Source organism: Pseudonaja textilis, chromosome 12 (assembly GCF_049901715.1).
Source record: "Pseudonaja textilis isolate UNSWEBS1 chromosome 12, rPseTex1.2, whole genome shotgun sequence".
In the NCBI taxonomy this organism is placed as follows: domain Eukaryota; kingdom Metazoa; phylum Chordata; class Lepidosauria; order Squamata; family Elapidae; genus Pseudonaja; species Pseudonaja textilis.
The window spans coordinates 17,442,012-17,456,952 of NC_142001.1; the positions used below are offsets into that span (position 1 = coordinate 17,442,012).

General features: G+C 41.5%; 1 protein-coding gene across 2 annotated transcripts in view; it reads left to right on the forward strand.

Moving 5' to 3' along the window:
- Window positions 1–14,941, forward strand: part of NRK (Nik related kinase) — a 90,121-nt gene that overhangs the window by 12,085 nt on the left and 63,095 nt on the right. For both annotated transcript variants that reach the window (XM_087941147.1, XM_087941148.1), the window contains exons 2-4: window positions 1,976–2,041; window positions 10,077–10,133; window positions 14,260–14,385. In XM_087941147.1, the coding sequence (XP_087797273.1) occupies window positions 1,976–2,041; window positions 10,077–10,133; window positions 14,260–14,385 (249 nt within the window). The remainder of the gene's footprint in view (window positions 1–1,975; window positions 2,042–10,076; window positions 10,134–14,259; window positions 14,386–14,941) is intronic.

Consider the following 14,941-nt stretch of genomic DNA (forward strand, 5'->3'; position numbering starts at 1 on the left):
TCAACATCTTTTCTGTAATGTGGTGGCCAAAACTGGGTGCAGGATTCCAAGGGTGGTCTTACTAAGGTTTTATAAAGCAGTACTAATACTTCACGTTATTTTGATTCTATGCCTCTCTTTATACAGCCAAGGATTGTGTTAGCTTTTTTGGCGGCGGCTGCACACGACTGGCTTTATGATTAAAACGGAGTAGGCCCCATTATTATCTCTCTGAAGAGGAATACATTATGTGACCGATGCTAATGAGAATATTGTCCATATATAACATTAATTCTGGACTGTTGTTTGTTTCGCTGTTAAGATCAAACCAATTTTAGGTTTTTGCATGCAGGTACCTGAATATTGCTGACTTCTTCTTGAAACGCAAGCATTTACATATTCAAATCGTTTTAGGATTTTTTTTTTAAATAAAAAAGACAGCTTTGCCTTAAGTGAAAGCGACAGGTGGAAATAAACTCATTTTAAACCTTATTTGCATCCTTAGCTAAAGCAGAAGTTCAGGTTTTTGTGCCCCAGTCGCGGAAGAGTTTTGAGTTTTTGCTGTGGTGGCGTGACCTGAGCTGCACTATGATTTTGGGTGTCCGGTCCTTCATCTCTTTTCCGAGCTGTTTTCAGAAAATAGAATTGCCTGACCCTGGGTGAGGTTGATTCTACTTTAATTTGGGGTTCTGTTGATCTATTCGCCAAGAATAGATGTGGCATGATCATTCCAACATTTCAGAAGTTCTTATCCACAAGAAACAGGCAGACATATTTTTGTCTGAGTTTGGTCCAGACAGGAAGTATGTGTTAGTTTGTTTATAGCCATAACAATTGCACTTAGACCTATATACCATTTCATAGTGCTTTACAGTCTTCTCCAACCAGTTTACAGAATCAGCATCCTGCCTGCAACAATCCAGGTCCTCATTTTATCAACTTTGGAAGGATGGAAGGTTGAGTCAACCTTGAGCCGGTTAGAATCAAACTGCTGGCAGTGGGCAGAGTTAGCCTGCAATACTGCATTCTAACCACTGAGCCACCATAGCCCTTCCTTCCTTCCTTCCCTCCCTCCCTCCTCTCTTCTTCCTTCCTTCTCTCCCTCCTCTCTCCTTCCTTCCTTCCTTCTTTCCTTCCTTCCTTCCTTCCTTCCTTCGCACTTAGCACTAACACTTAGAGTTATGTACTGCTTCACTGTGTTTTACAGCCCTCTCTAAGCGTTTTACAGAGTCAGCCTGTTGCCCCCAACAATCTGGGTCCTCATTTTACTTATCACAGAAGGATGGAAGGCTGAGTCAACCTTGAGCTGGTCAGGATCGAACTGCTGCGCAGTGGGCAGAGTTTAGCCCGCTGTAATTCCTTCCAACCCCAGCGCTACCACGGCTCTTAAATTCTTATTGAATTTATTTGCTGCTCATCTTTTAGTGAAGGATTCTGGGCGGTTTCCAACATTGAAACATTAAAATCCCAAGTGTTCCTTTCCTACAGGTGAATTCTATTTTAGGTGTGTGTGTGTGTGTGTGTGTGTGTGTGTTAAACTATCTACCTATTGCTTTTTTAATGGACCAGGGGGGATTTTATCCTCATTGTTTCATGGACTGTAATGAAGATCCTACAAAGACCACAATTTACCCCTGTTGCCTTGCCTGGAAATGATATAAGAGTTTACATATCAAATTGATACGGCCACCTATTTCACAAGGAGCGACTCTGGGCAGTACACAGCCATCAAAGAAAACCACAAATCCATAAAACAGTCGTTACTAAAGATTGAAATACTTTTTTTAAAATTAAAGCGTACGACCCACAAGGCACCAAGAGAGAAGGGATGTAGTTAAGTTTGTTGACTGCACATAACCATCAACTACGGTTCATCAACCCCAAGATGCAAAGCCAAAGAAACCACATAAAAGTTGGATGCAGTCTGCAAAGCTCAGCCAAGAAGCTAATCTTTCCAAGAAGCACACTAACTTCCTTTAATTTAATTCTTTTCTAGGATCCAGCTGGAATATTTGAACTAGTGCAAGTCGTTGGGAATGGGACATATGGACAAGTCTATAAGGTATGGGATATTTCTGAAGAATGGATGAATAAAAAAAATAAATATGTTTAATGGCAACTGGGTATAATTCATTTTGGAAACAAAGTTAGGCTTGAGCAGGGGGTTGGACTAGAAGACCTCCAAGGTCCCTTCCAACTGTTCTATTTTATTCTATTCTATTCTATTCTATTCTATTCTATTCTATTCTATTCTATTGTACTCTACTCTACTCCTGTCTTATTCTATTCTATTCTATTCTATTCTATTCTATTCTATTCTATTCTATTTTATTCATTTCTATTCATTTCTATTCATTTCTTATTCTATTCTATTATTTTATTCATTTCTTATTCTATTCTATTCTATCCTATTCCTTATTCTATTCTATTCATTCTTCATTATTCTATTCTATTCTTCTATTCTATTCTATTCTATTCTATTCTATTCTACTCTACTCTTCAATTCTATTCTATTCTATTCTATTCTATTCTATTCTATTCTATTCTATTCTATTCTATTCTATTCTATTCTATTCATTTCTTATTCTATTCTATTATTTTATTCATTTCTTATTCTATTCTATTCTATTCTATCCTATTCCTTATTCTATTCTATTCTATTCTATTCTATTCTATTCTATTCTATTCTATTCTATTCTAAAGTGAATTAAAGTTAGGTAGGGTATCCTGGTTTGCTTGGCCATTATTAGCCATGATTTTAATGTTAGGCCCCCATAGCAGCAAGGGCTTGGGGGCTGATTTCTCTGCTGGTGGAAAAGGAGAAGGGGGATAGTCATGGTTTGGCCGTGTTCCTATATTAGTTTGTTAAGCCAAACCTCAACGCATCAAATGTGGCCAGCGATTAATGCAACCAAGTCTTGAGGGGATGTGATGCTGTCATGTAACTAATTCCATCTGATTATAAAGCTCCAAGTCACTTTGATTGATGGGTTGAACATTCACTCCAACTGCTTTTGCTGACGTTCACTTCCTCGCTGACATGTTCTTGTGGTTATTGTGCAACTTTTGGGCTATTTGGTTGGGTACGAAATGAGCCGTTGTGCATATCGTAACTGGAATCGGCTTTTATCCGTGACAGTTGTTTTTATTTATTTATTTATTGAATTTACATTGTCGCCTATTCACCCATGGCAAATAATAACAGTAAGAGATACAGTTCGCAGCTTTGATCTGTCACTCATCCATCAGGTGTGAAACCAGTTGGATTTATTGGTTGTCCAAAGGCCACAGTGTATATTGTAGAGTATGCCTTAAAGCAACAGGAGAACCTCAACTCTCATTTGTAAACCACAGTGATTTGTTTACAGTATATTCCATCTTTAATAATTTTGCAAATAAAGCACAAACACAACTTCCTCCTTCTGTTTTCCACCCAAGTTGGGACTAGAACTCACTGTCTTCTGGCGTCTTAATCACTGGACCAAACTGACTCTCCTATAGCTTGGGACAAACTTCCTAAGATGTGTGGACTTTAAAACCAGAACTGGGGAATGTTGGTTAGAATAGGGCACAATCTGGTAAGAGAATCTGGGCTAAAGATCGGTTTGGAGGCGGAGGAAATAGATGAATCATGCAAAAAGGAGTCATTTCCAGAACTTTTTTTTTTTTCATTTTAAAAATAATGAAAATTGCATAGTGATAGGACTTCTTTGTGCCAGATTTTTTTTTAAAAAAAGGACTGCATTGTGCAGCCATGTGGTTTCCACAAGGCCTGCTGGACTTCTCTGCAACCATTTCACGCTCTGCCCAATTTTTTTGGAACAGAAGGCTCCAAAGCAGGCACATGGTCTGGCATGGTGGGAGTCCTTTGAGCCTGGGAGCAATTTTGTGGTTTGAGGGCCAAGTAACGTCTTCCTGTTTCTGGGTTTCACCTCAAAGCATCCAAACTCAACCTCCAGGAAAGAGCCAGCAGAGGAATGAACAACATAAAAGAGAATTCATCTTTGAGAAGAAGTTAGAAGCCATAGCAGATGGCTTAGAATAGAATCCTAAAGGTGGGGGACTTTGTCAAGAGGCAACTGGACTTTCTGTTTTTTTGGAAAAGGAGGGATAGGAATGGAGAAGGAGGAAGAGGGGGAAGAGAAGAAGAAGAAGAAGAAGAAGAAGAAGAAGAAGAAGAAGAAGAAGAAGAAGAAGAAGAAGAAGAAGAAGAAGAAGAAGAAGAAGAAGAAGAAGAAGAAGAAGAAGAAGAAGAAGAAGAAGAAGAAGAAGAAGAAGAAGAATTATTGTTTGATGTACAAAGATCTTTTTCTTTCCACTTGGTGGATTTGAGGATTGGCTTGACGGTTAAATTAGAGAGAAGGAAAAGCTCATATTAAATCCTTTTACATTTCTTTCTGGACTAAGGTCAATCAATCAATATTTATTCATTCAACGACGAGCAGGTTTTTAAAAATCAGAAGCGACAAAACTAGAGCAAAATAAATAAATACAATAAGCGGTTGGTTGGATGATCAATTGATTCTGGATTAAGAGTGTAAAAAGTACTGAAGAAGCTTCTTGGATGAGAAGCAAAACGTCTTCCAAGAAAAAACCAGAAAATCCAGTTGCCTCTTGAAAAAAGCACCTGTGAGACAACCATGATCTGGAGGACTGAGAAGCTCTACAGACCCACAGAATAAAAATAGAGTTGGAAGGAACCTTGGAGGTCTTTTAGTCCAGCCCCCTGCCCGAGCCGGAGACCCTGCACCATTTCTGATAAATGATTGTCCTGTCTCTTTTTGAAAACCTCTTGTGATGGAGCCTCCACAACCTCTGAAGTCAAGTTGTTCCCTTGGTTGATTTCTCTCACCGTTAGGAAATTACTCCTTAGTTCTAGGTTGTTTCTCTCCTTGGTTAGTTTCCATCCATTGTTTTCTCGTCTCTATTGGTGCTTTGGAAAACAGTTTGACCCCCAATTTTGTAGGAGCCCCTCAAATATCAGACCAGTGCTATCATGTCTCCCCTAGATCCTCTTTTCATTAAACTAGAGATACCCAATTCTTGTACACAACCGTTCTTCATATATTTTAGCCTCCATATATAGCCTTCATATATATATTTATATATGATATATATTTAGCCTTCATATATTTTAGCCTCAGCCCTCTAATCATTTCTGGCTTTGTTAAATTTGATAAATCTAACCTAATCCTGCGTAGCTTTTTCTCCACTCTACTAACTAGAGCATACAAAACATTTGCTAGACCAATACTTGAATACAGCTCATCAGTCTGGAGCCCGCATTACATATCTGATATTAATGCAATTGAGAAAGTCCAGAAATATTTTACAAGAAGAGTCCTCTACTCCTTATGCCACCAGACTTGAAATTTTTTGACCTAGACAACCTAGAACTACGTTGCCTTCAGTTCGATCCAAGTATAGTACATAAAATTATATATTGCAATGTCCTACCTGTCAATGAATACTTCATCTTCAACCATAACAATACAAAAGCACACAATAGATACAAACTCAAGGTAAACCACACTAAACTTGATTGCAGAAAATACAACTTCAGGAACAGAATAGTCAATGTCTGGAATACTCTACCTGACTCTGTGGTTTCTTCCCCAAACCCCAAAAACTTTAACCTTAGACTGTCTACTATTGACCTCACCCCTTTCCTAAGAGGTCTGTAGGGGGCGTGCATAATCGCACCAACCATCCCTGTCCAATTGTTTCTTTTTTTTTTCTTATTCGTATCCATTTCATGTATTTATACCCATGTTTATACTTATACCTGTTAGCTAATAATCGCTTGACAAAATAAATAAATACAATAAATAAATTCTGGCTTTGTTAAATTAGGAAGGGTGGAAAGTCTATCAATCACCCGGAAGCTTGAAAGGGAGAAAAGTTAGCATGCTAAATTTAAGAACCGCTTATCAGGAAGTGCTGAAAGAGAGAGAGAGAGAAAAAAGCTGTTATAACCAACACAGGCTGGAAGAAAAAAATACTAATAATTCTATTATGGTGCTGAGCTTCCAATCTGTTGACTGTTTCCTCTAGATAAGCGTTGCCAACTGCTTACAGATTCTTTGATTTTGTTGTCGTTTTTTTTAAAAAAAGAGTCTTCCTTTACTGACCTAGCTTCAGATGTAGAGCTGCAGGAAAACCCGAAGGCTTTGGGGAAATCACTCCTTCCTGTATTCTCCTACAATAAATGCGGCATCCTTAAAAGTTAGACTCTTCCCCTGCTTTGATTTATTTTCAGCAGTTACTCACTCGTTCCATGTCTGTCTGAGCTTCATCAGATGTTCCGGTGTCCAGGCTAATTCCTGCCTCACCTAAATGGATGTGAACTGACCTATAAAATGGCAGGTGGTTGCAGGCTGTTGACACAGAAGCATTGGGAGGTTTGACATCCTGGCTGTAGCATATGTGGGAAAGACCTGACCCATTTCTGCTGGTGAGAAGTAGGCCAACCTCGGAAGGATGGAAGGCTGAGTCAACCTTGCGTTGGGATGGATAGGAAGGGAAGGGGAGGGAGGGAGGGAGGGAGGGAGGGAGGAAGGAAGGAAGGAAGGAAAGAAAGAAAGAAAGAAAGAAAGAAAGAAAGAAAGAAAGAAAGAAAGAAAGAAAGAAAGAAAGAAAGAAAGAACTTAGACTTATATACCGCTTCACAGTGCTTTACAGCTCCCACTAAGCAGTTTACAGAGTCATATTATTGCATCTAACAATCTGGGTCCTCATTTTACCGATCTTGGAAGGATGGAAGGCTGAGTCAACCTTGAACTGGTGGGAATCAAACTCCTGGCAGTGGGTAGAGTTAGCAATAGCAGTTAGACTTATACACCACTTCACAGTGCTTTATATAGCACTCTCTAAACAGTTTACAGAGTCAGCCTATTGCCCCCAACAATCTGGGTCCTCATTTTACTGACCTTGGAAGGATGGAAGGCTATGTCAACCTTGAACCAGTCAGGATCGAACTGCTGGCAATGGGCAGAATTAGCCTGCAGTACTACATTCTAACCAACTGCGCCACCAGAGCTCCCTAAATGTCTGTAAATCTGTGATATTTGGTGTGAAAGAATTCAGATAGGCCCAAACCCTGGTGGATTAGAGCAAAGGGGTCTTGTAGTCCAACCTTGCTCAAGTAGGAGACATCCTGCTAGCACTGATGACGTTACCTAGTTGGGTCATGAAACGTCTACGAGAAAACCACCAAGCTCAGAGAGCACCACACTCCAATCATCCATTCAACCGTCTTCTACCGATACGAAGGACTATTTCCAACTTCTAAATCTGGCTTCGGGGAAGACGTCCCACCTCTGAATCTTGCTTTAAAAAGCCCTTGTTTAATATCTTGCTTCTCGGTGACTTCAGCCAGATGTTCCTTAGAAGCCCTTAAGGAATTATGTCTCTCTCCAGCTGCTAGTATATCAGTCATTTAGCTATTGGTGAGCGCTTATGGGAATAAGAGGCTTAACTTCTCCCCTGGGCTAATTTAAGCAGGACAGTCCAGAAGATTTAACGCACCTTTGATGTAATATCTGACATTGGGGGCACCAGGTAGAAAATTCAGTTGGGATCTCCGCTGTTGTCGACTGAGGATCAAACCTTTCCCCCTTTCCAAGCAGGAACCTCATTTTTGAAGTTTTATTCCCTGCAAAGTTTTTTTTCTTCTTCAGAATGATGAAACCCAAAGGAGCAGGTCTTTGTTAGAAATTAGACCCCCTTGAGGGCATTTCTCTATTCCTTATGGCAGACAAACTCATTAAATTGAGAAAATGATGAATCTTCCCTGATTAGCTGTCATCAACCAGCAATATAAAAATTTTTGTAAACCTTATGAAATTCAACCACTTGTTGAAATGTAATCCTCTCCCCCAATCCCCTGCTTTTCTTAATGTCTGTGTATATATTAAACTATTGCGTTTCCTCCCACCCCTTCTGGGTATTATTAATTAACCAGAATTAGCCATAGACCTCTGCACTGCATTAAAGTAATTTCCCAAGAATTATTCCTATCAGCGTTAATGTAACTTCATTAGTAGCCAATGGATAAAGCTTAGTTCCCATGTTTTTTTCATTCCGGTTTTATTGCAACTAGCAGCTGACCGGGACTTTCAATAAATTAACTTGGGCAAAGATTTCCCAGCGATCTGATCGTTCTTGATTTAATCGACCAGGGAAGTTAGAAGAATATTTCGTTCCTGGCAATGTTTGGGACTTAAATTAGGGTGCCAGCTTGTCTGGGAGGGATTCACGCTGCCCTGTGAAACTTTCAATGCCTGGAAACAGTTGAAAACAATGGTTTCCGATACAGGAACTCCAACCGTGACATCAGCTGGGTGTAAATTGAGGGCAAATCTGAAGTTCAGCTACAGCTAGTGTTTTACAACATTCATCTGGGTGTCTGAGTGAGAGATTTGAGGCAGATCTCTGTGGATCCCAAATCATTTTAGAATAGAGTACAGTAGAGCAGAGTACAGTAGAGGAGCAGAGCGGAGGGGAATGGAATGGAATAGAAATAGAAATAGAAATAGAAATAGAAATAGAAATAGAAAAGAATAGAATAGAATAGAATAGAATAGAATAGAATAGAATAGAATAGAATAGAAGATAGAATGGAATGGAATGGAATGGAATGGAATGGAATGGAATGGAATGGAATGGAAGAAAGAAGGAAGAGAAGAGAAGAGAAGAGAAGAGAAGAGAAGAGAAGAGAAGAGAAGAGAAGAAATGGAATAGAATAGAATAGAATAGAATAGAATAGAATAGAATAGAATAGAATAGAATAGAATAGAATAGAATAGAAGATATGGAATGGAATGGAATGGAATGGAATGGAAGAGAAGAGAAGAGAAGAGAAGAGAAGAGAAGAGAAGAGAAGAGAAGAGAAGAGAAGAGAGAAGAGAAGAGAAGAGAAGGAATGGAATGGAATGGAATGGAATGGAATGGAATGGAATAGAATAGAATAGAATAGAATAGAATAGAATAGAATAGAATAGAATAGAATATATGGAATGGAATGGAATGGAATGGAATAGAATAGAATAGAATAGAATAGAATAGAATAGAATAGAATAGAAGATATGGAATGGAATTGAATGGAATAGAAGAGAAGAGGAGAAGAGAAGAGAAGAGAAGAGAACAGAACAGAACAGAACAGAATAGAATAGAATAGAATAGAATAGAATAGAATAGAATAGAAGGAAGAATTTAGTTTCTAGAATTAAGGATGGGTCTCCTTTCGTGTCCCCGGCAGGAGCTGGAGCAAAGGACAGGAACTCAACCCTTCCCCCGTGGCAGCTCTCGGGTTTCAAACGCAGGCTTGCTAACCAGTGGTGGAATTCAAATTTCCTTACTACTGGTTCTGTGGGTGTGGCTTGGTGGGCGTGGTAGGGGAAGGATACCGTAAAATCTCCAGTCAGAGGTGGGATTGGCCGGTTCTCCGAACTACTCAGAATTTGCGCTACCTGTTCTCCAGAGCTGGTCAGAACCGGCTGAATCCCACCTCTGTTGCTAATCTCCTGCCTAGCTTCCTTTCTCAAATCGCTGTGCTCCAGTCCTTAAATGAACATTTATCACTTAACCTTAAGTACCAAAGGGCTTCACTCGCAAACTAAACACACACATACAAGCACACACACACACACACACACACACACACACACAAAGCAAGCCTCAGCAGATGAGTGCAATCGATTAGTTGCGCAAAACAGTTCGCCGATTGGAAATCCGGGGCTTTGCACAGAAGAGGCTCTTACTATCCGACATATTACCCTGCTGTCCCTGTGTCGCAGATTTTATTTTACTTTATTTTATTTATTCACCAAGGAGGGGAACTCTGGAGGGCTTCCGATGTTACATCACCAAATGCCAGATTGCCTTTACGACGGAATATCGATTTCCTATTAGGTGCTTTGCAAATAGTTCGCGTCGCTCTGGAGGCGGCTTTCAAATGGCCATTTTATAGTGATGTATTTCAAAATGATGGATTTGATGTCTTGGCTTGTACTTGGCTATCATTAGGGATGCTCTTATTGGCTTTGTCTTTTTTTTTTGTCTTTCTCTCTCTCTCTCTCTCTCTTTTTTTTTTCCAGGGTCGCCACGTGAAAACAGGGCAGCTGGCGGCCATCAAGGTTATGAATGTGACCGAGGTGAGCAGAGACCTGAGTTGGTTCAGCCAGGGGAGTGGAAAAATGAATGTGTTTATCAAAACACTCCCTCAAAGATGAGGGATGGTTGCGCTTGAGACTCAGGACTGGAATCCAGAGAGTCAAAGGGAGAGTTTTAGAATAGAAATAGAATTAGGTTAGATTAGATTAGATTAGATTAGATTAGATTAGAATAGATTAGAATAGAATAGATTAGAATTGAATTCAGAATAGAGTAGAATTCAGAGTAGAAGAGAATAGAATAGAATTCAGAGTAGAATAGAATAGAATTCAGAAAAGAATAAAATAGAATTCAAAGTAGAATAGAATAGAATAGAATAAGATTAGATTAGATTAGATTAGATTAGATTAGATTAGATTAGATTAGGAATAGGACTAGGAATAGGACTAGGAATAGGAATAGGAATAGGAATAGATTAGAATAGAAATAGGATAGGATAGGATAGGATAGGATAGAATAGAATAGAATAGAATAGAATAGAATAGAATAGAATAGAATAGAATAGAATAGAATAGAAGCAGCAGAAGTCTTTCTTTCTCTCCCCCAAACTCCGCCAGAAAGGAGTGTTTGCTGGCGCAGCCTCTTGGAGCAGGAGGCCTTACAGGATCCCAAAAACTCATTTCTGGCAGAATTTGGGGGAGAAAAAGAAAGACTTTTGCTGCTTTCCTTGCATGCAGCCAAAAGAAGAAGAAGAAAGAAGCGGAAAGAAGCAGCCCGGTGGCCAGGCAAGGCGCGTGGGGTGAGTGGGGCAAGTTTCCCCCCTCCCCCTCTCACTACCTCATGTTGTTTGCAATGCAAGTGACGCAAGCCTTGTGTCCCCACATAGCCTGGATTAATTGCTTTGGGGGTGACATTTCTCTGCAGACCACCAAAATTTTCTCACGGACCACCGGTGGTCCCCCGGCCCACTGGTTGACGACCACTGACCTAGCCCAACCCCCTGCTCAAGTCTATTCCAAATATTAGCCTCTACCTGGGATCGAATTCACAGCCTCCTGATTGCGACAAAAGAGCTCCATCTCTAGGCCACCGGAGCTTCAGAACCGAAGAAGCTTCTTGCATGAGAAGTGAAACGTTTTCAAAGGGAAAAAGAAAAGCCCAGAAGCCTTTTGGAAAAAGCACCTCTTCGAGACCAGCCTGACCTGGAGGACTGAGAGAATCTCCATGAGACGTTTGGCCCGTAATATTCAAATCCTCATTTATCGATAGACAAGGAGACTATTAAATCCAGTTTGCGCCCTACTTTGCTTTTTAAAAAACATGGAACGTAGTTAGCGTGATTGGCCCCTGGCTGCAGCGTCCAGTTGTGATGAATCTTCCGTTGACTCAAATATTTTTCCCTGTAACCCAGCAGAATCAAAGTTTCTTCCTGCTTATTTCTGGCTAACGATCTGTTTCCAGAGATAGGGTATAGGTTTCCTTTTGGTTTACTCTACCCTTGCTTGATGTTTTCTTAACATCCTGGTCTCTCTCACCAACCAGCCCTTTTGGAATCTAGGGCAGTGTTGCAAGGCTGAGACGAGGAGAAGTTGCCGGTTCTATTTCTGTTTTTGTGGTCTCCATTCCTCAATTTTTTTTATTTTTTTTTTAGAAAGGACATATATATCTTTAACTGCTTCGTAAGCATCCTGAACTGGGAGGGGAATCTAAATACAGCAGTTTCAGATTTTTTGCCTTTGCAAGCAACGGGGCCCTAAAATGTGTTTGCTCTGTTCTTCCAAGAAGGCTGGCCCCATTTTTCTTCAGCTGCTGTTGCTGCTTTGAGTCCCTTTTTGTCTTCATCTTTGAGCTGCTGAGCTGCTTCTGCCGTCAGCTGCTCAGGTAGCAAAATGTGATGTTGGTCACCGCGGGATAATCAGCCCATCTGGCAGGCGGGAATCTTGTCGGTAGTGCGATTTCGGGGGAAGGGTGGAGAGAACGTCCCCATTGCACCGCCTGGACAAGCGAGGAGATTGCAAAACTTGGCTTTCCAAGATCCAATGGAGCAAAGTGGGCAGGGCGCTTCTTGGCGAGGTGGAAGCGTGCTGGCTTTCTTTGCATCCCAGGGGAAGAGGTTGAGGATTAGGAGCAGAGAACGGGCTGGTGTGATGAGCTGGCTTGAGGCCAATGAAACCTGTGGGGTTGAGTTGGAATAACTGTATATTTCACGAATGAAGGCAAACGTAACACATTCTGCTAGAGAGAAGTTCCCTGAGGATGGGTTCTGCCTCTTTTCAAGAGATAGCCTAGAACGTCAGACTATGCCTCTTAACCTTAATCTCTTTACTTTCTCTTAAGGATAGAGAAACCTCACCAAATGTATGCATCTAATTTTGCGAGCTCTTAGTTGAACACAGGGACTGAATCTGAAATCAAGTTCGGAGTTACTATGGCAGGGGGTCTTCAAACTTGACAGCTTTAAGACTTGTGGGCTTCAACTCCCAGAATTCCTCCTTCAATGATTTTAGCTCAGGAATTCTGGGAGTTGAAGTCCACAAGTCTTAAGCTTGCCAAGTTTAAAGACCTTTGAACTATTTTTCAATGCCACAGATCCTTGTTTAATCTCTAGCAGAGCTTGGAATAAGAGTATTCAGTTGAACTCAATATCCTGATTTTTTTTTTTTGCCTTGGTATCTTTCCATGCATTCTACCTAACGAACAGTGTGGAAATTCATTTTTTTTTTAGTGCAATCTGTTGCCTATTCTGCAACACTGATGCTCAATTTGCACCAATTCAGCCACAAAACAATTCACATCCGATGATAAATGAGCTGTTTAGACTCAGTTATTGGCACGCGTGCTATTTCTATGGGTTGAAAAGAGAAAAGAAGGCAAACCCAACATTTGGGAAGCCTTTGCATATTCATGTGAATTTCAGAATAATTTACAAACGTAGGCACCAGCCATTGGGGCTCGACAGTGTTATGTCCATCAAGCTCCTTTTACGTCACCTAATAAACCAGACTAATAACCGGCCAGGGTTTTGGTTGCAGCAAAATAACAACATGCAAAGAAAAGCAGAACGTGACCTAGACTTCCTTGATCTCAAGTCAAGAGTCAACATTCCAGTGAAACTTCCCATTTCATTCAGCACTTAGAAACAAAGTCCATCCAAGTAAGAATTGATTAAAGAAGCCATATTGGCACATCTGGAAAACCTGACTAGGAGAGTGCCGGGTTTTCCCTTCCCAAAAGAAAATCAAAAAACTCTCCCCTGCACCCACCAGACCATCACATGGCCCAATCACCCATCATCCCAACTGGAGACATTCCTCCAGGCTAATGGTCACCAACCGGTGGGCCGGGGACCACTGGTGGTCTGCAAGAAAATTTTGGTGGTCCGCAGAGAAATGTCACCTCCAGAGCACCCTCCCCCCCAAAGCAATTAATTCAGGCTATGCAGGAACACAAGGCTGCACCACCCACATGGCCTGCAGGAACACAAGGCTTGCGTCGCTTGCATTGCGAACAACGTGAGGTAATGAGGGGAGGGGGGAAAGGGCAGAGGGGGGAACTTGCCCCACTCACCTCACGCGCCTCACCTGGCCACCGGGCTGCTTCTTTCCACTTCTTTCTTCTTCTGCTCTTGGCTGCACGCAAGGAAAGCAGCAAAAGTCTTTCTTTCTCACCCCCAAACTCTGCCAGAAATGAGTCTTTGGGACCCTGCAAGGCCTCCTGCTCCAAGAGGCTGCACCATTCTGGTGGAGTTTGGGGGAGAGAAAGAAAGACTTCTGCTGCTTCTGCTGTTTTCCTTGCATGAAGCCAAAAGTCTCTCTCTTTCTCCCACCAACGCAGCAAGCCACCGTAGGTCAAAATTCATATTAGGGGTCCGCGGGATTTAAAATTATGAGTTTAGTGGTCCCTGAGTTCCAAAATGTTGGCGACCCCTGCTCCAGACACTCCTCCCCAGGTACAGGGTAACTTGTCCTTGACTTAATGAGAAGAATGTTATAACCACCACCCTATGCCATTCCTCCCCTCCCAAATTCCTAGGCACTAAAATGTGGCAGCTTCGAAGCTTCGAAGTAAAATATGGCTTGCAAAGCTGACCTCAAAGAGAATTGACTGGAGAAGCCCCCAAGATGCTGCCGCCTCTATTTTCATATCCTATGTTTTTGTTCGTTTTAGGATGAGGAGGAAGAAATCAAGTTGGAAATTAATATGCTGAAGAAGTATTCTCACCATCGGAACATTGCGACCTATTACGGTGCTTTTGTCAAGAAAAGTCCAGTAGGTCAGGATGACCAATTATGGGTAGGTCTCTTCTCTTCTCTTTTTTTCTGTACAGATACACCTGTTTGGAAATTTAGGTAACTCTGGGTTCCCATTGAGGAACTAATTGATTCTTGGAGGGGTTCCTCATCTGACAAAATTATACTCTTCCTGGGTTTCAGTGAAGTAAAAGAAGTTCTCAGGTGTGTTCAGGAGAAAGATTAGCAAACTGTGGGGTCCTTGGTGCTCTCTGAGCTTGGTTGTTTCCTTGCAGATGTTTCATTACCCAACAAAGTAACATCTTCAGTGCTAGAAAGGAGTGAGTGGGGTTTGTGTGGAAGAGGAGGAGGAAGAGGAGGAGGAGGATGTGGGCTCCTTGGTGCTCTCTGAGCTTGGTTGTTTTCTTGCAAACGTTTCATGACCTAAACTAGGTAACATCATCAGTGCTAGAAGGGAGTGAGGTTTGCAGGGAGGGGGAGGAGGAGGAGGAGGAGGAGGAGGAGGAGGAGGAGGAGGAGGAGGAGGAGGAGGAGGAGCGGGAGGAAGAGTAGTGCAGGGCAACCAAAGAAGACCCAGCCAATCAGCTGGGACTTGGGAG